Below are 24,852 nucleotides of genomic sequence, written 5' to 3'. Positions count from 1 at the left end.
AGGGCCATTTAAAGCTCGCCAAACCAAAGAAGGTTATAGCCAGCAGTATTATTAACTTTAAGCTATATAAAGGGCTTAAAGATACCATAGTTACGGCGGGCTATGCCTATAGCCCCATGACCTAGCCATCGAAGATATATAAAGAGATTCGCCAATAAGAAAAGGTTATTAATAAAGACGTAATATCTAGCTTTTGGCAGCTTATTGACTAAGGCAATAACCACGCTTTAAGTCAGATTAAGAGGCATATATAGGTCCTTTCGTCTCTAAATACATAGTTAACAAGAAAACTAACTCTTCTTCCTTAGCTGCTAGCGCGGCTTCTTAGGGAGACCAACAGGTCCATATCTCTTCTTCAGCTAATGCCAAATCCACCATAGGAAGAAGCCCTTCTAGGCCACAACCCAGGTCTTAAAGCCGAGAGGCATAGGTTTATTTAGGACCTTCATTATCTTATATAACCTCCCTATGAAGCGGGTCATATACTCATCCATAGCGATATTTATGCCCAGGCTCCATAGCTCGAGAGACGCCGCTTATAGGTACTCAGACTAGTCATCCACGGCCTTAAAGACCTTCAGAAGGCCTACATCAGCGAGGTTGAATAGGTTAAAGACTCATAGGTGCCATTAAAGAAGCTAGAACCTATCGAACGTCATATATCAAATAATTAAGTAGTCAGGGCCTTAATGCCCCCGATAAGAAGTCTCCTAATAGGCGCGGAGCCTTAGTTCCTTATGAATTCCTATATAAATCAGGATAGCAAGCTATATATATACCTCGGCGACGGAGGTATCATACCAGCCTCTAAGCCGGGCTGCCAGGCGTAACTAACGGTCTCGGAGCAGGCTTACAACCCAGCTATTAGTATATTAGACCCATCTTTTAACTAAGGAATAAGGTAGGAAGAGCTAGAAGAGCTGTAGGGGCGTATGGGGCAGTGGCTTAACCTCAAAGTCGCGTAAAGGCATCTCCATTAGAAGGAAGTAAGCCCCGCAGGTTGTGGCCGGGCTAAAGACCGGCCGGCACGTAATATCGTTGGGCTACTCGCGGCGGCTATTTTCCTCTATGATATAGCTACTTGAATCAGAGGCGTTAAGTGCCTCGCCGGGAATTGATTAAGAAGTCATAGGTCTCTTCAAAATGATTTCTATGGTGTTTTGGCTGTAATTCCTTTCTGAGAGACCTTCCCGTACCCCGCCCGTACCCTCGTCATTACGTGAGAAAAAGTGGGTCCGGTACGCGTTGGGAGCCTTCGCGCACTCAAAGAGATGACTGCCTCTCTTGGAGACCCCGACAGCGCGAGGGCCCGAAGATCAGTAGATCAGGTAGGTACGTACTGTCCGTTCTGGGGTCGAATGATTGACCAATGGAAAAATCGGAACTTAAGGCTGGCGCAACTCTGCAGACCCGACCAATGATAATTGCCCATGAGCGCCACATTGGCCCCGCTCGAGCTGCCAGCGGTGCTGCGCAACTACCAAACGCAAACTTCACTGAAGCTTCGCTATTCTTTCACCTTACAAGCGACCTCTCCAGCGACTGCAGCGCCCCGACGACACACGCCATGACCTCAACGTACCCGAATCGAGCAATACCAGAGCATTAAATGCTCAGCGAATCATACACGTCATTATTATTGACTGATCCCGTCGGCGCGTCCTCGCGCGGGCGAGGTTAACTTGGTCGACGCGCCTCGACCTCCCCTCCTGCTTCTCCTCTCTCCTTCATCCTCAGCAACCGCAGCTTCGATTAACCATCATTGCGCTTTCGCATCCAAATCAACTTCGATTCTCGTAAGATAACCCGCTCTGGCTTATTCGCTGCTTCTCGTTCGAGTCACTACACTTTTTGCTCTCGCCACTGCATTGCACTGTCAACCACTGTCAAGCACCTGCAGCTTTGTTTGCTCTTGCCTTTGTTGCCGTCCGCGACTGCATCCCAACAATCTTCTCTTCTCTTCAGACTCGCTTTGCCTACGATTCGGAAGCTGCCCTCTGTCATCTTCACTGATTTGGGGATTCGCTCCTGCTTTCGTCAAACCAGCTTTCACTTCTCTTCACTTCATTTCTTGATTCACTCTTCACTTCACACTTTCCATTTTTGCGCCTGTCTTCGTCGCACATTCATCATGTCTTTTTCACCATACGTTCGTGCTGTCGTCCACAACTCCGCTGACATTAACGGCTGCCCAAGACCTGCGTGGCTTCGGAAACATCCCATCCTTCCAAAGCAACGTCGCTCTAGGGCTGCTTCTAAGCAGACGCCCTCAGCTCCTCAGGAACCAACACCGCCACCCATCACACCACCCAGACGCATCAGACGGCCCAATAGTCGCCTTCAGATCAACAGCCCGATACCTCGCGCCGATACACTCGCCGATCCCACAGTTCGCGCCAGATTTGGTGTCACCGACTCTCCGATCCCATTCAATCTTCCGCCTCGCCCATCGCCAAAAGCGCCCAACACTCCCGCGTCTCCCGCGAATCCTGCTGTTTCTGACCCAAACTTGGTTGTTGTCAATGGCATCCAAACCCGCAAGCGCCACGCCGAAGACACCGAAATCGAACTTGTTGCCGCAGTCAACGGCATCGCAGACACTTCCCACCCGATTGTTACTATTCGAGAAGGCGAGACCGTTCCCAACGTGGAACCTGGCCAACAGGCCCATGTAATTCCTTCCTTTCTATTATGTTTGACTCGTTACTGACAAGCTTGGCAGAACTCATACCGTATGCTCGGGTTTCTACCAGGCCCCCGATCCCTTACCAGGATGATATCCAGCATTTATTCGGCCGTTTCCGGCCTGGGAGACAAGATTGGCAGGATAAGTATGCCATCACCTCTGACTCGACTCTCAGGCATGTGCTGACCCGTGTTGTAGTCAATCCTCAGTCGTATCGAGTCGCCGAGTTTCGCTCCTATTTGAACGACAAACAAGTTACCAACAAGCGTATCAAGATCAGCAGCGACCAAGATGAGGGCAAATCTCAGAGCGGCGCTCGCGGCGATGTTACCCCTGACGTTGATGGATTGCGATGGGTTGATCGCGATGGTCTGGGCGCCTTGATGGACGAATACAAACTCTTTGTCAGAGCTATCGCCAGAGTCTGGGACTGTCTTTCTAAGGGAAGTCGGGCAGACGCGAACAAAGAACTGGAACCCCTGCGCATCTTTCTGGCTGACAATGCGAGCGACCGTGCCATGTTGAGTAATGGCGAAGGCCACGACCTTTGCGAACTCTTCGCCCTGCAATTCAAGCGGGCTTTCGAATTCCTGGACAGCATCTACGAAATTGGCATCATCGTCAAAATCCGAGACGGCAACGAGACTGTTCCTACCGCTCTCGACTACAAACTCTCCCCGACCGCTATCGAGAATATGACCTCGATCAAGAACTTCTTGTCTGCCCCAGCACTTCCTGTCATTTGCAAGGATATCCTGCAGAAGCACAACGAACTCGAAGCCATGGTATCTCGGGCTTTCCTGAACACCATCATACTTGATCTCGAGGCCATCATTCGCAACATTCCGGCCCCAAGCTACGTTCTCTCCAAGGATTATCGTGACAGGCTTCAGGCTACGTTCCCCCCGCCTCCACGAACTGATTTGGACACACATCTTCTACTCCCGGGGTCTTTCCCCGATTTTGATGAGCTTAAGGAGCCTGTCGAAGCACCAACTACGCCCTCTATTGAAGAAACCCCCAGAGAGCCGATTAAGGCTGAGCCACCTCAGCCCGAGTTTACACCACCCGTCATCCCTCGTCCCAATTTCTCAAAGACCGACTTCATTCGCACAGACATTGTCAAGAAGACTATTGACCGGATAACATCCGAGGACTACAGATCGACCTTCTACGAAGACAGTGAGGAGCATCGTGCAATCAAGGACTCCTACATCACCGACTTTGAACCCAAGGTTCCCCTCACTGCAAAGGAGGTGGGATCTCTCAAGTCGATTTTGCGAAACCGAAGGAAGCACTCTTCCAAGGTCACACCCAAGCGGCTGGGAATAACGCGCCCACCCAAGTCTGTGCGCTTCACCGATTCTACTCACAGTCCCCGACAACGGACACACATGGGACTTGATGTTCCTAAGCGTATTAGACACGACCAAAAAGGAGAGCCAGTTGCGCCCTCCGAAGAATTCCAAGAAAATCGACCCGCCTGGGCGCGTAGATGGCTCAACCTCCCATCTGTCCCAAGCAAGGAGCCATCCCAAGACCGCATCCTCCCTACATTTTGTCGTCTTGAAGAGAAAGATGGACTTGACCCTACTGCTCGTATCAATGAGCTATTTGCCCTCCCTTCGCTCAAGCTGCTTGAAATTAGTGATGATTCAAGGGCGGGAATAGAATTCCAGAAAGAGCAGGCTGCGTTGAAGGCTGCCGAAGAGGCACGCCAGGCAGCCGAGGCGGCGAGGCGAGAGGCCGAGGAAAAGGCTCGAAAGGAGCTTGAGGAACGCCTTGCTCGATCTGGTGGACTACGGATGCCCATCCAACCTTTTGTTACACCCGTATCTGCATCATGGCAGACAAGGGCACAGGACACGCTCCGTGCCGCCGCTACAACTACCCTCGCAAAGACGATTGAGGGAGTTGATTTACGTCGCCACGACTTTGCCAAGGTGGTTTCTTCCACAGAATGGCTCAACGACGAGATCGTCAACGGATCTCTCATGTGGCTCGACCAAGCCATCAACTCGGCTGCTGGCATTAAGGATGTCAAGAGAGCCACCCGCAAGTGTTTGACCATGTCGTCATTCTTCTTCAAGAGACTACAGGACCAGGGAGTAGCACGAACTCAGCGAACCCTTCGGAGATACGGAGTTGAGAAGAGGAACTTCCTTGATGTCGACACCATCCTACTACCCATATGCGAGCGCGCTCACTGGACGCTGCTTGTTGTCCGCCCATCAAAGCGGACTGTGGCTCATATGGACTCGTTGAATTCGCGAGGCAATCCAGCCTATACCAACCTCGCCGTGGCATGGCTCAAGGACGTTTTGGAGGAGAAGTTCATTAAGGATGAATGGAAGGTGATCTTCCACGAGGCTCCATTGCAGAATAACGGCCATGACTGCGGAGTGCACACCATCACAAACGCCATGTGCGTCGCTCTGGGCCTCAGCCCCGTCGACTCCTACACGGCAAGCGACATGCCTGCGCAGCGGATCCGCATCGCATGTATGCTACTCAACGGCGGCTTCAAGGGAGAATTCGATTTACGAGTATATTAGTATCGATCATTGGTTTACAGTCCATCATGGCTTATTACTGTATGACTTAAGCAGGCGTTTCGAGGCACAGTGCGATGGTCTCTGTTGGATGGTACTTGGTGTTTTGGGACGATACCACGAGCAGACAGTTGCATAACTTTGGCGTTTATATTTTTTTTTTTCTTTTTTCCTGGATGAGATGGATTGCATGAGAGAGGAAAAGCTCGCCAGGGATGGCTTGAGCATGTTGTTTGAATGTGTTGACAAGGGGTCGGCATGGGGGGACAACAGTACAGTTTTGAGATTCTGTCTGTATCAAACGAGAGAGAGGCAGAGGCCAAGAGAGTGGATGAGTGGTTGGATCTGGTCCCCCAGTAGCAGAGAGAGACAGAGAGAGAGAGAGCTTGAATACAGAATTCAGCTGTTGACGAATTTCTTGGCTGCATATCTCGTGTGATGTCTTCCCGTGCCCTTTCCTTGTTGTCATTGGCGCTATCAATTACGATTCGTCATAGCTGAAGCGCGCTGAAGCCGTCACCAACAGCCTGTCGTGATATGGCGTCTTTGGGCACATGGACAACAAGATACGCGATAGCCTACCTCGGGGCAAGGCATACCACGCGCCAAAGCACCGACTCTAGATACCTAGACGGTGGTAAGCTATCTGCACCCTCCAACAACATCCATTCATCCTTGACGCAGGCATAGCAACGTCTTGAAACAAAGGAGCCGCATGCCCACGAGCCAACACCCATGACCATGGTTGGCGGGGAATTACTCATTCCGTTACGTACACAGAGAGACAACCCAGGGACCTGTCATGCTCCGCGTAAGCGAGGTATGAGGCAGTGAAGAGCCTCAAAGGACCAGCGGGTTTTGTTCCCGGGATGAGTGTCTTCCCATAAGTGGATAGCAGCGGTGGCACGCGGGTCCCTGACCGTGAACAGGATGCGCCAAGGATGGGATTGTTGAGGTCGGAGGTTTCTTCTTGTCTCTTCTCCCATTTCGATGCATGTGCTGGGGTTAGTCTGCTGGAATTAACTCGTGTGTATGTAATAAGACGTGCTCGTCTGATGTTGGTGGATAACTGGCCCGCCCCCTCTCCTGAAAGGAACAAAGAAGATAGTTTCTTGGCTTCGTCTTGGGACGGAGCTGATAACCGGCACCGCTGCCGAGACACAAAGGTAAAGACAAGAGACACAGGCCGGCCATCATCAAGGTGAGCCATTGACTACGAAGCCAGCACGGTTCAAGAGTTTGCAAGGCATTCGGACATTAGAAGGCCAGGAATGCCTTTGGCGAACGGGGCTTGATACGGGGGAGGTCCAGTGACGTTGGTGGAGAGGTGGAGAATAAAAGTCATTTTCGAGAAAGTTCGACAGTTGCTTCCAGAAGGGAAGACAGTGAGGGGAGGGGACTGGGCCAAGGGCCAGACTGTTGAAGGCTTCACGGCGTCAAAGAGCCAAAAGTTTGTATGGTGCCAGTGCCAGGGGAACGGGTTCTTGTGAAGCCAAGACCCCTGAGGAGCTGAGAGGCTGTACTAGAGCAACTGGTTGGGTCTTCCCTCTCAAGCCGTCAAATGTTGGATGAAAAGTTTGTCTCTCGTGTTCCGACAACCCATCTCGTGGATTGCGCCAATGCTTGTTTGCTTGCCAAGTTACATGTTAGTTCACCCGTGTTAGTTGTCGAATATGGCTCCGCAAATAAGGCATTGTGGCACCAAATGTCCACCCGAAAACGTTCTGAGTTGCGAACTGCTCTTCGGCATGAACTGCAAGTTTGCCACCAGGGACAGGAACACAAGGAGCGAGGCGACAAAGCCATCTGTATCTCGGTACCGCCCTCCAATCACACACCATCTTGAAGAGGGCAGAGCGCTTCTAGACGACTACTATGTGAGCGGGATCGTTCCGTGGTGGGTGCTCAATGGGGGCACGGGCGAAAGATGGCTCATCATGTCGGAGATTGGAAGTTTGCCCAAGTTTGTTGCGATGGGGTGGGTGTGGACGACTCAAGCAGGCCCTTGCCGGCCTGGCCGACTCGTGGGTATACCCTCAAGAGCTGAGTCTCAAGATGCTGAGCCATTGTCAGGACCCAAGCTCCTGGGCAACCGTCGACCGCCATCGCCGATCCCTGAATCCATCTGCCGATGCGCCGAGATCGTAACGGTGACCCCAAGGGATGGGAACCAAATGTTGCGCGGACCTGGCGCGCCATGGGGTCGCCTAGCTTCCATGCCAGCAGTGCTAGATGCCTTCTCGACAGGCACCTGTCAGAAAACCCCCCTCCGTTGGCGTCTGTATCCGGTTCTGACTGCATCCCTCCCTGGCTTGCCGCCTGCTTGTCCCGTCCGTCGGGTCGCGGACCGTCACGGTAGTGGGCTAACAGCTGGACACGAAGTCAGTTGTGTCGCAGAATGGAGACAAGCGGCGTCCGTATGGATATGCCGAGGAAGAGAGAGAGAAAAAAAACCAATAGTTCCAAAAAAGCCCCGGGCGTTAAAAAAAAAGTCTTCTAGAACACGCGGAGAAGATCACATCGGAATTGGCTGAATCTGGGTCCGTGGAGGGTCTCTGACAGAACTACCGCGAGAACAACCGGGTCTTGTCGGCGCCGCGTAGGATGATTGTGGCAGGATTTTTTTTTTCTCAGTCGTCTCCGTGGTTTGGTGGTGAGGCGATGGAGACACGGCAAGGCCGGTTGGATGAGCGAACGAAACGGTTGTCGAGTGGTGTCACCAGCACCACCCGACAAGGGGTTAAAACACAAGGGCATGAAGTAGGGTAGGGGTGGTGTGGTCCGTGTCAACGGCCAACTGGCTCCTTTTGCCAGATCGGGAAAGCTTCTAGAACAGAACGCCACTCGGGTGATTGCTTCTAGAAGGATTCCGACAAGGCTTCTATTAGGCTTCCATCAGGCTTCCAGAACAAGTCAATCTGACCAAGAACGGTGAGATGGGTCCAGGGGCAGCCATTGGTTTGTCGTGGCACTCCCAACAAGGCGCCGTGGTCCTATTGTTGTGGCCTGTGCTTGGTTGTGTGATGCTGATGCTGCTCGGGTTTGATACGTCGTACAAGACCCGAGGTTGCGAGAGAGCCAACCAACAACCCACGGCCCGTTGCAAGAGCTGGCAAGCAAGCACGGCTTGCATGCCTAGACCCCTGGCACCTTCAACCCGTCGTTGCACACAGGGCCTCGGTCTTTCTAGACCTGCCAGCTATACGGGACTGCTGCTCCCGTCCGGTACACCACTGCCAGGGCATCCCGAGAGATCGACCGCGGTTGAGGAATGAAGTCCTGTACTGTGGCTGGGATGCTCGGATGCTGACTGGTACAGCCTGGCTGCTGTATGTATCACCTCACCAGACAACCCTTCGCCTCTCCTGCCGTCCTTGGCAGCCCGGGCGGCTTGGCCAGGTCGGCGCATGCTGCGTCAAGGCAGTTTTCGATATCCAATCCGACTTGTCGTCCTCCAGACGAGTGGCTGGCTGTCCGCTCAAGCATGCAACTCGAGCTTAATCCAAAGAGGAGCCGGTCTCCGGTATGTAAGGCAGCCTTTCATATGGCAAACGAGACCCTGATCCACCAAAGTTAGAACGAAATCCCGGACCAGTCAAATCATAGGACCGAGAGCTGTCATCCGGAAATGAAACTTGGGCACATGACAGGTGTGTGTTGGTGTGTGTGGGTTTCTTTCCAAAGTCACCATCCTGCCCGTTTGCGAATCGACGATCGGCAAGACTATCCTGGATGAGAAGGCCTGGTCTCAGCCCTGTGTCACTTTGTGATGGCCTTGTCACACCGGAAACCGTTTGCTTGATCCAAGTTGAAGGATGGGATGACGGCATGGTCCATTCCAACACACTGTTCACATTCTTTGCCCTGTGCCTCCAACATGTGGAACAAGGAATTGCAGGAGCAATTGGCAGTTTATGAGGTTGCAATTGTCGATTCCATTGTCTTGCCAGTGGATCGACACTGATCAAACCGTCAAGGTTGAGGCTATCTTACGTCAGTCGTGTAACTGGGTTCTCGTCCTGGGCCAGCTACTCACTTTGCCGGGAATAGTGTATCATCACCTTATCCATATTGTAGCCCCCTGCGGCCAAGAGCATCCTCTGGGCTATATCGCGCCACAATTGGATCAGGTGTGGTGGTGAGCTCGGTAAGAGCCTCACCGACAAGTGCCGATCCTGGTGGAAACCATCGACAGGAGAAAGCTTAGGTGGTGTCAAGAAAAGCTTCATCGCGTGCTTCGACACTGCGGCACACTGCGGCTTCTTGAAACATGGATTCCAGTAACCGGCCCAGTCAGTGTTGTGGGTTGATGGGGCAGCCATGGATGCACGACTTCACGCCCATCATGAGATCAGACATGGAACGGCAACGGACTTGGGCCACCGGTCTGCGACCATTGGGTGGACAGTCGCCGCGATCCCGACAGCACCCAGCGACCCCGTCCTCTCAGTCCAAGCCTTTCAAGGTGTTTGCTGGAGTTGAGGTGGTGAAGGGGAAGGTGGAGAGAGACGGCCTAGTCGCTTGCCGCTATGACACATATTTGGGCCCATGGAAAGATTGCTATGGCAGGGATGGGAGAGATTCTGTTGCTAAGAATTGTTCGATTCGAGACCCATCTGATGCCGCAATCGCTCGCCTAAGCGCGGTTATTCATGGTGTTTGCTGTGTCGTCCCTGGGCGATTCTCCAACGTGTTCGCACACCTGGCTGTCGCTGTCGCAATTGGTTGTTTCAATGGAGAGATTTGAGGCTAGCAAGAGGTCTGCAGTTGCATGGGTTTTGAACGGCTCGGCAACTCACAGAGACATGTAGTGATGGTTGTGATACGCGATTCGATGTATGGGCCTGTTGCGGTTCGGAGCGAAATCGGCCACCGGGTGACGGGACGCGCCGAGCTGTTCACCGTCCTTCACCGTCATTTCCAGGGGTTGACGAATTACGGAGTACAGGATATTGTGGGTTGCCATCCTGGTGCGCAATGCATTATCACCAAGGCGACGACAGATGATGTAGCTGACTGGTTTCCCCTTCCGTGTGAGTGGTGTACTCGCTGACTTGCGACGCCGCAAACCCAAACAGCTGGAAAGGATGGGATGGGATGACGAGCTGTAAGCAGTCGCATCCACTCCCCCAATGTCCCGGGACCAGATTGATGGTTAACGAGGCGCTGAGTGCCCAGAGGAGGCGCCCACATTGGAGAAGTGCCCTTTAGCCCGCTTGGAGAAGCGGACGTTGCCCATCTTCTCCTCACGAGAGATCAGAGACGACGCAGCCAGTCAGGTTCAGCGAGAGGTGGGAATGGTACGACAGGGGAGGGCCAGGAAACATCCCTAGTGCTCATCGCGATCGGCCGAGCTACCGTCCTCTAGCGGCAAAGCCAAGATGGTTTGGGGGCCGGGGGCCCAGTCACGGCGCGTCGCTATTCGTGCTGTCTCGGCCTCGCGGTGCACGGCAAGGGGCCCATGACTGCGAGGCCCACCCCTGAGAGGTTCCTGGAGGGTGCCACTTGGCGCCATGATGGACCTGAGCAGCGCAGGTCCACGGGATGCTTGGTTAGGACGCAGAAAAACAGGCGTGGTGCTGTGATCGGGCGGAGATGGCAGGAAAACAGCGCCAAGCCGAGACAAGAGAAGGAGGGCGGCGGCGGCGGCGGCTAACGATGACAAGCTGAGATTGTGCCGAGCAAAACGAGCAACCTTTCCCCAGGGTTCAACGGCCTCATCGTCCTGTGGTTTTGGCCGGTGCGAGTGTCTATGGCTGGTGGCTGTAGAGGTTATTGGGCCGGAGGCTCCCATGTCTTTGACGGAAAGGAAGGAGTGGTGACGGCAATGATGAAAGGGCGCTGGCTGTGCTATGGCCGTGGCAGCATGTAGGCCTGGTAGATGGTGTTTGATTTGTCGCAGCGTACCATTAGGTTGAGACACAGGAGATGATGTTATTGAAAGGGGAACATGATCGTCCCTTTGCACGTGAGGATAGCGCTGCGGTGCAGGCGTGACGCAGTGTTCCTGCCCGAAAAGACACCTAGCGGTCGATGACGATCTTGGGACTTGAAGATCGCAGGCTAACTAAGTGAAAATCTCCTATTTCCGAGTTGGGACCACCTGGAGATGGAGGGTCTTTTGGACGTGCAGCTCTCTGACGTGTGTATATGTGCGTCTCGTGAACGCCATCAACTCTTTTCAGATGCAAGTTGAGTTAAGAATGACCCGACTCCCTGATTACATACGTCGACGTTGCTAAGCAGAGGGCGACTGCGCGGTTGACTGTGCCAATTGCTACACGGCCCACGTACGCACGCTACCTACCTTTGGGGTGTCAACTAAGGCGGCGTTTATCTGCAAATGTTGCTGAATCCCTGGTTCACTCAGATTACAAAAGGGCAATTGGGGTGAGAGCGTGCGGGGAACGCGCCCTTCCTTGGACTTCTTCGAATTGGATTGGTTCTGGTTACCACTAGCCCCCACACCATCTCCCGTGCAGCTCGATCTCCCGTCCATGTTACTCAGGCCTCTTGGGTGGCTTTCGGGCTTCCATGGCGACGAAAAGGGAGGATTGGGAGAATGCGCTGGACGATAGCGAGACAAACAGTCTAAGACAAGGACTGCAACAAGAGCGGGATGAGCAAACTTCATTCAGCCCAGGAACTGGGACTCGCAGCCTGCTCCAGTCGGCCTCCACTATTGGCCCCCTTCGCGTCCTTCTAGTGTCCTTCTAGTTGACCATATCCACTGCCAGTCCCTGTCGTTTTCCTTGTCATGGCCTTGTTCTGAATCTCACCCTTTCTGTGTCATGCTCTCTTCAGGCCCACCAAGTAAGTGGCTTCGCCGGGCTGGCTTGACGAACGAACCCTTGTGGGATCAACGTGGTGCCCGATCGTATTCCCGTAGGACGAGACAGACGACATCGCTCCAAGGAAGGCATGCATGTTTGCATATCGTGTGGAGCATCAATGATCGCCTGTCTCCATGGCATCGTCGTGGTTTTATCTTGTTCCTCTTGCCCGTTGACTGCTTACACGTCTGTTTTTTCTCGTGCTGCTTGTTTCGTCCTTGGCTGCGTCACGGTCCGGCCATACTGATTCGCCACACTCGCCTCGGACCTGCCAGCGCTCGAGCCTTACCTGTTGTTGTATAGGCGCCTTACATAATCGCACGAGCACCAACATAGCTCTCGGCGTTGTCCGTGACTTGCCTGACTGAAGATATTCGTCCGGGATTGACAGAACTTTTTTCCCCTTCACGAGCCATCATGGCCCAAGTCAATTCAGCCACGTGCCTGAATCAGAAGCGATGCCCTCCGTTCTCCTCCGCGTCGTCAGGTTGTTAGGCTTTTCCGTCAACGTTGAATGATGTGATGAATTGAGGAATTCTGCGAGCCTGCTATCCATCACCCACTTAGATCTCACCCCAGTGACCGAATTCCCCGCTGAGACGGGAGCAAGAGAGAACGGGACACGTACCCGGGCACTGCCGTTGGCTGTCTGGAGAGGCATTGAATAGACTACCCCTTTACCAATCGAGGAAGCCTTACACCGTAGTAGTGGCACACTCTTTGGTGTGTGTCTTCCTGGTCAAAGAAAAGAGCACAAAAAGGACCAGTGGATGCCTTCCTCACCCCCCTCAAGCACCAGGCTGCGAACCGAACCCTTGTTCAAGTACCCATAATGGAGCAAGCTGTTGTGTGACCCCTGCTGGGTCCTGACAGTCACCAGCCCTCGCGAGCCAAGCAATCAGCCTGTGCAGCCAAACCTGTGCCGACGGGATGCTCGACAGGGGTACGTACCTTACGTATGGAGATCCATCCCGTGCAATGCAATGAATTTGATCTGTGTGGAGTCATGCCGACCATCGTGGCTTAGATGGTTCGTGGGTTCTATTGGCTGTGTCGGGGTTGGCTTGGCTGGCCCTTCCCTTCCTTGCACCTTCCATCGTCGTCGTTGTCGCCGCCACCGTTCGCCGCCGCCGCCTCCGCCTCCACCTCCACCTGGCAGGCTGTCTCTGTCTGGTCCCTCTGTTTCCGGTCGCGTCTGGGTTTAATCGACTTTTTTTTTGCTCCCCTTCCCTTCTTTGCGGGTTGTTCTTACGTAGGCTTGGCACATGCCCGCACCCCGTGCACGCCGTGGTCGTACCTTCCGTCCCTTATGGTAACCCGGTTGTCTCCCGATCGTCTGGTTTCCTCGCTCCCTCCGCTGCAATCGTACCCTCCACTCGCACCTGCCGTCCCTCCCTCTTGCCTGTTGTTGACGTCGTTTTGGTTAAACACACACCTACCTATCCACTGACTCCTACTCCTACCTATCCTGGGCCTGTCCTGTGTATCCCGTCCTCTTCATCTCCACATCCACCTCCACCCTTGGCTTCTTTCTGTCCCGTCTGGCTTCTCCTCATTCACCAATGGTGAGGAAAAAAGGCGAAGAAAAAAAATTCCCATCGGGTGTCTTCTGTTTAAAACAAGCTCGGCCCCAACCCCCGTCACCCATTCTGGTCGCCTTCCTTTTTCTGGGTCTGTTCCCGCAAATCACGAGTGACGACACACACAGCCTCTACAGCTTCGCTCTCGATCATCAGGCACATTCATCAACATTGCGTGTCTCATTCTCATCGCAATTGTCTCCCAGGCGATAAACGCATCATCAACATACCTGATCGCATCGCTCCACGCTTCAACTGTAAACTACTTTCCCCTCCCTCTCCTCCGAAGATCCCAAAACCTAAATCAGGACAAAGCAGCCAACCAGCCAGCAGATCTGCCGCCCTCGACTGAACCTTAGCGCTCCTCCGACGCCGTGCATACGCCCGCCGCGCCCACGCTCTTTTGTCCTTCACGTCCGCCTTCACCTTGGGTCTGGACCGTTATTACACTTTGGACTCCCCAGGTCCGCATTCCTGACATCGACTGTGTCTCTTTTTCCCAGCCAGGGCTCTCGCTCCAGACATTCGCCTGTCCGCTCGATAGACGCACGACCGACTCCACGCCACTAAACTCTCGTCGTCTTCGTCCAACCTTGACATTCTCGCTCCTCTCGATCCTCTCTGGTTCATGCCAAGCCTCTGGCATAACCCACCATCCGCGATCCGTCTGCGACTTGTCCCGCCGCCCACCGACTCCATTCACTGGCTCGCGGCTTCCACGACCATCGCATTCCAGTCCCTTGGGACCTCCTAGCAACCTCGGCACCTCAAGTTCGACGGCCTCGACCCGACCTTGCGCCATCACCGCTTCGGGACTGATAGCCCTCCAAACGTCACGCCGGCCAACCCCTAGACAGCTACTTTGCCATCTCGTCCCATCACCAATTCCGCTCCCCGTCCTGTCCGTAAGGACATTTCGCTCCTTTGTTCCGCGATTCGTCCCTGGACCCTCGTTGTTGGAACCCTCTAAACCCAATTTTGGTTCCTTGTGGTGCGGATTGACGCCTTAACAAAGCCACCTTCCTCCACATATCTGTCGTCACCATTGCGGCCGCCTTTGAGCATACTCCTCCTGGATCTACATCGACAGGCGCTCCCCTGGCCTTATCGTCCCTGCGGCAGCCCTACTTCTAGACTGGGCGCCTCTTTCTGCCTCTAGCATATCAACATCTACGCCAGTCTAACTGCGTCAGACATCGATTACCCGCTTCGGCCGACACCTCCTTCTCCACTCCGTTCGCATCCATATTACTTGGACCGGCCCCCTCCCTCATAAACGCTTCAGAACTTCGATTCTTTCTTCTACCTGATCTTTTCACTATTCTGCTACACGGCTTGGGACGCACCAGAGCGCCCCAACCCTAGAAAGATGGGCTTGTCGCGTTCGCGGAGGCAATCTCCTGAGTGCCTGAGTCCCACTCTACCGCCGCCATCCCCCCAGCCCTCCTCCGCTTTTGAGGACTTCTTCGATGTCGATTCCGCTCCTTCGAGGCCTATGAGCGAGGCCTTCATGTCCGGTACTTCAACACCCAACGGCGCCTTAGGCTCCCGACCGCCATCCTTGGCCGAAATCCTCCTCGATGTCGCCTCACCACCATGGACCCTTACTGCCTTTATGGCTTACCTCTCTAACAACCACTGCATGGAGAGCCTTGAATTCACCCTCGACTCTCAACGCTATACCGCCATCTACAACGAGATGATTACCGATAACCCGAACCCAACTCAAGAGAACCACGATCGTGTTTGTGCTTTATGGGAGAAGCTTATGCAAGTCTACATCATCCCGTGCGCCCCGAGGGAGGTCAACATCCCCGCTCGCATCCGTGACGAGCTGCTCAACCTTCCTTGCGGCCCTGCTCCCCCGCATCCATCACAGTTGGCTGAAACAGGTCGGATTCTCTATGAACTTATGAACGACTCATTACTGGTCCCCTTCCTCCAGTCTGTAGCTCCCATGCAGTTTGATGGACCTTCAGATGAACATGCCCGTGGATCCCGACGATCTTCCAACAGCAACAGCCGCATGGGCGCGCCAGTCCGATCGATGAATTCGATGCACCATATTGAGTCTGACTCCATGACCGACGATAGCGACTGCAACTCTCCTCCTGGCATGGAGCCAATGACTCCCCCGACAACCCCGCCCATCTCAGAATGGGGCTTCACCACCTCTCCTGGGGGTCTTCAGCGTGCTGTGGCTGCACACAACAAAGGCTGGAAGAAGATGGGTGCCAAGTTGGGCTTCAACAGAAAAAGCTCAAGGACTCGCTCTACCCCAACATCATCTCACCCTGCTCCGGAAGGCCTTCACCTGCATCACGACTCCTTATGAGGGTCACAGGTCGTGTCGTTACCTGAATCGCCCAACCAAGCTGACTGGACCGATGAGGACTCGCAAGAGGACCAGAGGCCAGAAAGCTCGCACCCTGGTCACCTACTGCCTGGCTCCATCCAGACAGACCTCGGTTGGAACCGCAACCCTGACCTCAGACAAGATGGTGGTTCTAGGGACGGCACGGCCGCAAGACCGGAATCTGCTCGAAGCTGTGGGAAAACAACTCTTGTCCAGAAGAATATCAGGATGAGAAGACGAACTCCCAAGTCTTCGGAGCCGATGGCTTCCTTGCAGCCAACAAGCACACCTGCATGTAAGGGACAAGAACACAAGGCACCAGCCTCTTACTACCATTCTGGCCCCCTTGTGGCATCACTTTCAGCCTCTTCGCTCGCAGCGGACAGCGATCAAGAAAGCATAATGTTTTGTTCGACACCCTTGAGCGACGTGTCTAATTACCTACCAAGTCCCGTCCATAGCAGTGAGGACATGTCGTGTCCTCCAACGACTTTGGACAGCGAATCATTCCGCTATGCCTCCCCTATCCAGGACATGTACGGATGGGACGCTGAACTCGATCGACGGAACTTTTGTCCCAGTCGTTCCTCTGTGGGTTCCAGCGAAGGATGTGACGCTATCACTCTCAGCTACCGACGAGCCAACGGCAGCAAAGCCAGCTTGCTTCAGCGAGTTTTCCGCGTTGGCTCGTCCTCTTCGATGAGCAAGTACGAGACGGCGATCTGAGGCGCTCTCTGACTTGAGCTCACCGTCCTCGTCTTGCTCTTTTCTTGTCTTTGCTTTGTTTTCCCCAACTTTTTCTTGCTTTACCCAGTGTTGGGTCTTTGTTGCATGCATGAACATTATACAGGATACTCATAGAAGGTCATGGCGACGTATAGCAGGCGAGGCGTTGTGGATACATTTGTTTTCTTGTTTTCACGGAGCAGCATTATCGGTTTGGGTTGGCCGGGTTCTTCTCTTCTTTGGCGAGATTATTTGGCACTGGGTGTACGCACCAGGCCTCTTTGGGGGTTTTCAGGGAACGATGAGACTGCATTTACACGGGGCGATAAACGACCAGGCGGGCGCAAAGGGATGCCCTAGATTGCCGGTCTGACGATGATACGGCCTTTTTTACGCATGTTGGATGAGGTAAAGGAAAAAAAGAGAGGGACAGACAGGCAGTCTTGTCCGCCTAGGTAGCCATGGCACATCTTGATACCTCCCCTTCTGGTTAGGAGGGAATTGACTAGACGTAATGTCTAAAATATACAAAAAGAAGCTGCCTCGCCACTTTTCCTATCCCGGCTGTCGCATTCGTGAAGATTATAGACTACGCTCAAGATGTTTATCAAGCGTAGCGTGACCTACAGTTGAACCTTGGCAAGGGAGGTATGAGTGGCGCCAACAACATGTGTTGAGCATCCTGTGGAATGTCTCGAGATGATGGTAAGCGATATGGGCACCTCAGATCCAGTCTGGATTTCCTTTTCTTATTCTTTCCAGTGGGGGAAGATAATGCCTATCCAAGTTGAATAACAATTAGATACTTTTACGTCCTCAATGGTGTCTTTCACCCCTTCGTCTCAGGGACTGATGCTCGGTGTGATGCCCTCCAACGCCTTCTCACTGAGGTCTGCTGATGCTAAACTCGGCCTGACTCAAGAGAGCTAGCCTCGTGGCTATTGGAGACGAGCATGGCGTCTTCCGTATGATGCATCAAGTCGATCGACCTCCCAGTCGTCTGTTGGTTGTTCATGTGACTGTCCTCGCAACTGTAGGCAACCCCTCAATCGTCCTCCGATGGCTTGTCGTGACGCGAATACATCTTCCACTCAAGAGAATTGGCAAAGTCGAGCTTTCCTTGCTCGACCTGCTTACGCGTCGTTGTGAGCATGGGCTTTGGTAGACCCATCGACTCCAGGTAGGCAACAGCTAGAGGAGTGAGATTAGCAGACGTCCCACAATAGGCAGAAACAGATGGGAACAACGAAACGGCACGTACCTTCTTTCCACTCGTGATCTTGTCTCTGGCGATCCCACTTGAGCTCCTCAGTCATAACGTCCACGACCTTGGGCAGGGCTTCGAGAGCAGCCTGAGCATTGAGGAACGCCAACCGTGTGCGCCGGGCAAGGACGTCAACCGCAGTCTGGGCATACTCGTGTCGAACAGCGTAGCGAATTTCGCCATCAACAAAGGGATACAGCTGGGAGATACGCTCGCCGCGAGCAGGGAATCGCTTGTCTGTGAGCTTGCAGAGAGAGGCAACAGTCCAGGCACGATCGCCATAGGACTCAGTCAGATGCTTTGCCACCTCAGTTTCAACGCCGAAGTGTTGAATGAGAGGGATGAAGAGAGTGTTGCTGAAGCCGTGAGCACCAACAAGGCGGACCTTGTGCGTTTGGCATGTACCGTTGAGGATCGCGCCGTCGTCAATCATCTCAGTTCCGCTGACTCGAGGAGCATCCCGAACCGGCTTCGGTTTGAGTCCGAACTCATCGATAGCAGCATCTACACACTCCTCGGCCATCTGACGGTAGGTTGTCCACTTACCACCAGCGCAGGTGAGCAAGCCTGACGGGGCCACATCAATCAGGTGGTTGCGAACCAGAGATTCCGTGTTTTTAGCCTTGGGATCCTTGACCAGGGGGCGAATACCAGACCAGGCAGCGAGGACATCACCTCGGCGCACATTGATTTCTGGAGACAGATAGTGGCTAACCTCGCTCAAGATCCACTCGATCGACTTCTCATCAGGGAGGGGGTTAGGTGAAATGGTGGATGGGGAGTCGGTGGTACCAGCGATGGTGTTGCCTTGCCAGGGGAGGAAGAAGATAACTCGGCCATCTGACGTTGAGGGGTCGATCAAACCCATCTTTCCAGGGCTGAAGTAACCAGGTAGAATGACGTGAACTCCAGAGGCCGGGGCGACAATTTCCTTGCACTTTTGGTCGTCCATCTTGCGAATCGAGTCGGTAAAGGGTCCAGTGCAGTTGATGACACTCTTGGCGCGGACGGTGATATCCTCCGTAGGCCGACCATTTTTGGCTGCGACGAGATCCTTGACCTTGGCGCCGCAGAGCTTGCCCTGATCGTCCTTCAAGAGGCCCGTGACCTCGGCGTGGTTGACAACAGTTGCACCATAGAGAGCGGCAGTCATGGCGATGGAAACATTCATGCGCGAGTCGTTGTGGGCACCGTCATAGTAGACGAGAGCGCCAACCAGGTCTGTCTGCTTTAGCATAGGAAAAGCTTCAAGAGCTTTGCTGCGGGTGAGGAAGTAGGAGCTTTCGATGCCTTCGCTGCCAGCCAGAAAATCGTAGAACTTGGTACCAGCCCAGTAGTAGGGTGCTTTCCACCACTTGTCGAGGGGTAGCATGATGGGCAGCCAGGAGCTCAGATGAGGGGCCGTCTGGAGGAAATACTTGCGCTCCTTGAGAGCCTCCTTGACCAGCATGTATTGACTGTAATCGAGGTTCCAAACTGCCTTTTCGAGGTAGCGCACTCCGCCGTGCACAAGCTTGGTGCTCTTACTGCTGGTGCCGCTACTGAAGTCATCGCGCTCGACCACAGCAACCTTGAGGCCACGAGTAGCAGCGTCGAGGGCGACACCAGCGCCAGTGGCGCCGCCTCCAATAATGAGCATATCATACTCCTGAACGTCTGGGCGGGAGCTCTCGCGAAGGTGGTTTAATTGTTCGTTGCGCGACTTGACGCGGGGGAACCGAGGAAGCTTGAAGGTGCCATCTGCGCCGAAAGTAGGGGGCGGAACAGCGGGAGACGAATGTCCAGTGAAATCGCGCGGCCGGTAGCTGTAGAGTAGGACAGCACCGGATGTAGCAACTGCACCGGGGAGTAGGAAGCGGCGAAAGATGCCGGATCTTGCCCCGCCGGCGGGCGACATGGCGAGCTTGAAGCCGCGCTGAAGCTGAAGCCGAAGCTCAAGACAATGCTGGAGAGTGTAGGATTCGAGAAGAGCAGGTGCTCCTAGGGCGCAGATAAAGCAATTGGTAACTGTAGGTATTCAAAATATCGCGAGAGTGATTAGGGAGAGCTCGCGGGTTTCTCGGCGAGGGAGGATGATAGGGTGGGTGAATCCCCAAGGTTTAGGAGAGGAAGAATGATGAAGATCGTCACCAACGAAGCATTGCGAAGCAGGAGAAGGAGATGAAAGAAGAAGAGTAATCGAGGTGGAAACTAAAGAGCTAATGAGAGAAAATGAAAAGGAGAGTGGGGGAAACTGAAAAGTGAGAAGCTGATGGATGCGCGCGAGTCGCGACTCGGGTCGAGTCAACTGCTTCGCTTTGACACATGCAAGACCGGGAGCGCAACTTCTCAGTCTGGCTTGTGCCTGCCCTGCGGTAGGTGGTGGACTCGGGGGTACGTCACTGGATCAATTGTTGTGGGGGAAGGTGGGAACTTCGTGGGAACGGCGCTTCCCTCTGCTCTTCCCCTCAAGGTTTTATCCCGCGTTCGGCCCGGGCAGCAAAGTATGTGGCCAATTGGATTGCGCATACGAGAGGCGATCCCTAGCAAGATGTACTTTTTCTCGCTCGACAATGGAGTCGTTGACGCTCTTTGTTCATCACGAGGTCCAACGCCGGCTCATGGATGGATACAAGTGCCGTTTGAGGGGAATTGGAGATTCGATCCGCTAGGACAGGGGTGGTTTGGCTGCTTCTCGCCCGTCCCATCGCTTGCCTTGCTTGCTTCCATGTGTGGACCCCTTGTTGGCTGGCGGCTGAGTGCTCTCAACTTTGGGGGCATCAGGTTGTTGTCTGTCAATGGGGGAAACTGTGCCGTTGTGCCTTGCATCTTCATTCCCTCAAGCTCCGGATTGTCCCTCGCATACATCCGATGCTCATCCGCCTCTTCCCGTATGCCGTTTCATTACCTTTCAACGCCTCATGGCTGGCGGGTGAGACAGTGGTTACATACATACATCCAACAGGTACCCTAGGTAGACTGCACTTGCCTGCTGATGCAACGCAGATTGGGGGCATCTGCGGTTGAGGCAGCGTTTTTCCCACCAATCAGCTGTCCCACTCAGCCCTTCCTTCGTCCATCCAAACCCCCATTCTCCTCCCCCATCTCCTCCTCGCCTCTCCCCCAAAATCGCAAAAGCAACTCCCCGCAACATCAACCCTCCGAGCCTTACGGATACTCGCATTGATATTGTCCCGTCAGCTGATGTTGTCCGGAGTTCCGGTCTTCAACAAAATCATCAATTGCCTGATCCATTATTTCGGTTCGAACCGTGACCAATGTTATGTACAAGGTATCTTCTATCCTGGTCCCGTCTATTGCCGTTCATTTCATCCGCCCCAACCAACCAACGCCATACAATCAACGGCCCAACACATCTCTAGATCCTCCATTGAGAAATCCAGGAAGATCCGAAAGGGGCAACTAATATACAGATATTCACGTCAACGCGTGCGAGTGCACAAATTACTCCTGGTTGGAACCCCGCGTTCCACATCTCAGCGGCTCTCCACTGTCTCTGCAAACAGGACATCCACAAACGAAGCGAAATGGGCCGATCCATTGCGTGCCCCTACATCGGCTTGCACATTGGTTCCGATGTGGCCCATTGACTGCAGCTCGATGCCTGCTGCCGGAGATGTCGTGGAGTTCGTCTTCTCAATGGTGATGGCATCCGAGCTTTCGGAGCCTTTGCCCTGGGTCCTTCCTGCTTCTTTTCCTTCTTCAACATCAATGGTGATCTCCTGGAACACCATAATGCCACCATAGGACGGTGCCGTCTGAGACGACTCATCCCGAGCTTGATACGTTCCAGAGCCATCTGTTGAATCGATCGAACGAGTTCGGTTGACGTCGGTAGGTGGGCAGAGGTTGATAGTCGAGCTTGATCTTGTAGAATCGGGTGATGAAATTCGCCTTCCGGCAATATTTGGCATCGATTTCCCTTTCCGTCGATTTCCCTTTGGAGGGTCTGATCGACCAAAAGGCCACAGGTTAGACGACAATCCTGCGCCGCTGTCTGGGGATCCTTCACGGCGATCTGCTGCTTTGACAACATGGCCGAATTCCCGATGAACCCCCCGTGCAAACTCCTGATAGAACTGCTCCGACACCTGGCGCATCTTGAAGAAACCGAGGGGTACAAACTCGCAGTTGGGGCTGGTTAGAACCGAATGAATGGGGATCACAAGTCGCATCGCTATCATGGTCGCTTCCGTCCTTCCTTCTTCTCCGCGACAAGGGATGCGAACTGTCGTCGATGTCAGGACTGCATCATCGAAAAGGGGCTCCTGGATCCATTCTCGCAGAGACTCGATGGTCTCTGTAAGCTGTCCCGCGAATTCTGCCTCCCGAGTGCTTCGTTGGGAATCTTCTTTGCATCTCTGAGCAATTTTCGATAACGGTATGTTATCAAACTTTGCGAGGTAATGCATGTGCCAGTCTTCAAGAGACTTGAGCGGGAGGGGCATAGTCGGGAGAAGGTTTCGTGCACCCTTCCTAACGAGAACCTCGAATCCAGAGCTCACCCGAGCTCGGATTGCGAAGAAGCCGAGATGAACGCCTGGGAGGTTCTGGTTCTGCTTGCCCGTGTAAGTCGACATGTCCCGGAGTTTTGTTTCGAATTCGTGACTTTGAATCTGCATGCTTGATCTGATAATGTCGCTGACCTGGTGCAACTCAGCAAAGCGATAGCCGGCCGAGACGAATCGCTCAGAATCACGGTCAGACCCACTGCGGTGGACCAGAAACATCAAAGAACCACGTCCATAAGCTTGTTGCCAGGCACCCACGCCCTTCTCAGCGAGGTCGAGGCTGCCATGGCTGTCCTCGTTGGCATCGCTACCATCCGAAGTGATGACACCTGCACTAGATGGCTTCCGCAGTTGAGGTCGTGCCCGTCTGCCATTCGCACCTGTGGGCAGAATCTCGTCCCACAAGACTCCGATCGAAACGAGGTCCTCTCGAAGTCGGTCAGCCAGAGCGGCGGCGGCGAGGCAGAAGAGCTCTCGAAAGATCATGTCATAACCCTCGATCATCTCACCATGCTCGCTCACAAGTTGGATGCCGTGGCGCCCGTCCTTGTGGGTACGAGTATGCGGGAGCTGTGAAATATGCTGCTTCATGCCGCCAACAAGGCTTGAGATCATGCCCCAGTTTCTCGACGCTTGGAACATCCAATGGAACAAGGGGTGGCCGATGCTGAATCCTTCTTTGGTATTCTGCGCTGGTCAGCGGTCGGACTAGGTGTATAATGAAGCTTCACACTTACCCTTTCCAAGAAGGAGTCGGTAACGACCGTACTGGGAATGTATCCATCCGGGTCGACGAGGATCCTCCCTGCTTTGTCGAAAATGGCGGCAGCAAGCGTGATCTGCTGGGCGCGGAGGGCTGACCTCCTCATGTTTCTCGCTCTGAGGACGGCCGACACTGCGATGATGAAACAGGCTCCTAGCGACTTTTCGAGGTTAGCGACATCAGCCCGAGGTCGAGCAAAGCCATAGACTTACCAAGCAGATGACCACAACCACTGTGGCGGTCCTTGACGGCTCATTGCCCTCAGGCTTGATCTTGACCAAACGGTAACGGGTTCCTACAGCGGCACACCAATGCATTCCTGATACCGCACCGGCGAGCACCACAGCCGAGATGACTCTCTTCCACCATGAGTTGGCCCACATGGCTCTGAAGACGAAGAACATGGCCAAGGCAACGTTGCTCGCCACGACGGCGATGATGGCAGATCCCACGACATAGACAGGTCGATAAACGCATGTATAGTTATCGATGGAAGCGTTGCCGAGGTAGTGCATTCCACAGACGGCAGTGCCACATAGGACACCACCACTGATAAGCCTCCACCATGAAACGGTATTGTTGGTGCCGACGGCGATGAAGGCAGTCAGGAGAACTAGGATGGGAACGAAGAATGAGACGGCGGTAAACCCACTCGAGTACGCAACCTGCATCTCCGGCTCTCCGTTGGCGAGATCGATAGCTCGGTTGCCGATGAAATGCTGCGAGACGGAAGATTTGGTAAGTCATGGTAGGTGATTAAACATAGGCAGCACGGTTACCCACCATACACCAGATGGACACTCCCCCCATAGTAACGGCCGAGCTCATAAGTAGGAGACTGTCATGGTCAATGTCTTGTCTAATGGGGTTTCAGACTCAACAATGTCGAGAGATAGGCGTACTGATTAAAAAGACCCCGAAGGCCCGTTCGTCGGTTGATGAGCTCGAGCGTCGAGCCAGCACCGACAAGACTGACGACGTAGCTAAGGGCTACAAACCCGGCATTGTAGCTCTGGGGCACGATGTGGCCCTGATACTCACGAAGCAGGTCCTGGGCAGACATGGTGGAAAGGAGTGGCCCGAGGGGGAGCAACTGCGAGTTGCTGCCGCCGTGCTTAGAGAAGAAGACGATCCTTACTTGACCCGAGGAGACGTGACGGGACACGGGAGGTTCTTAACCGACACATACATGCCAGGGACCAGGCATTTGCGCATTGCTTCTGGTGGAGTTTGCCATATCGGTCTAGCCACTGCGCATTCGCATTCACCTGAGGTGGGTTGCCCATCCAGCAGTCAGTTGGGGCCTCTGGGTTTACGCCAAGGGAGCCAGATGCACATCGAGTGCTCACTCTGTGACTGGCACTAAGAGAACAGACGTGTACATGGGGGGATGCTAGTGTGGTGGGCTTGGTGCTCAATCGGGGGCCGTCGGAGCTGGACTGCAGATGCGATCTCTCCTTGGGCTTGGCCAATAGAGGCAAGGTTGCAGCACAGCCGTGGCTTGAGGGCTGCGGTGCTGGATCAAGGCGAGGGCACTAATCAAGCCATGAATTCGTACAACTGGCGTCGGCAAAGCTGTCA

The 24,852-nt window shown here is 53.9% G+C and overlaps 4 protein-coding genes across 4 annotated transcripts; 2 read left to right on the top strand and 2 right to left on the bottom strand.

Annotated features, from left to right (window-relative positions):
- Positions 1-2,131: 2,131 nt before the first annotated feature.
- Positions 2,132-5,241, top strand: NCS54_01056200 (ULP-PROTEASE domain-containing protein; the record flags this gene model as incomplete). The annotated part of the gene is made up of 3 exons (XM_053155866.1): positions 2,132-2,671; positions 2,723-2,831; positions 2,885-5,241. The coding sequence occupies 3 exons, from the start codon at positions 2,132-2,134 to the stop codon at positions 5,239-5,241; spliced, it is 3,006 nt and encodes a 1,001-aa protein (XP_053011841.1).
- Positions 5,242-15,020: 9,779 nt separating this feature from the next.
- On the top strand, positions 15,021-15,986 carry NCS54_01056100 (RGS domain-containing protein; the record flags this gene model as incomplete). The annotated part of the gene is made up of 1 exon (XM_053155865.1): positions 15,021-15,986. One exon carries the CDS (start codon positions 15,021-15,023, stop codon positions 15,984-15,986), a length of 966 nt encoding a protein of 321 aa, XP_053011840.1.
- Positions 15,987-17,778: 1,792 nt separating this feature from the next.
- Positions 17,779-19,894, bottom strand: NCS54_01056000 (Glycerol-3-phosphate dehydrogenase; the record flags this gene model as incomplete). The annotated part of the gene is made up of 2 exons (XM_053155864.1): positions 17,779-17,924; positions 17,995-19,894. 2 exons carry the CDS (start codon positions 19,892-19,894, stop codon positions 17,779-17,781), a joined length of 2,046 nt encoding a protein of 681 aa, XP_053011839.1.
- A 1,579-nt stretch (positions 19,895-21,473) lies between these two features.
- NCS54_01055900 (MHYT domain-containing protein) lies at positions 21,474-24,334 on the bottom strand (the record flags this gene model as incomplete). The annotated part of the gene is made up of 5 exons (XM_053155863.1): positions 21,474-23,195; positions 23,246-23,431; positions 23,484-23,990; positions 24,055-24,109; positions 24,174-24,334. 5 exons carry the CDS (start codon positions 24,332-24,334, stop codon positions 21,474-21,476), a joined length of 2,631 nt encoding a protein of 876 aa, XP_053011838.1.
- Between the last annotated feature and the right edge of the window lie 518 nt (positions 24,335-24,852).

This window comes from Fusarium falciforme, chromosome 8 (genome assembly GCF_026873545.1).
Source record: "Fusarium falciforme chromosome 8, complete sequence".
In the NCBI taxonomy this organism is placed as follows: Eukaryota; Fungi; Ascomycota; class Sordariomycetes; order Hypocreales; family Nectriaceae; genus Fusarium; species Fusarium falciforme.
This window is presented reverse-complemented; position numbering and strand designations above follow the sequence as displayed.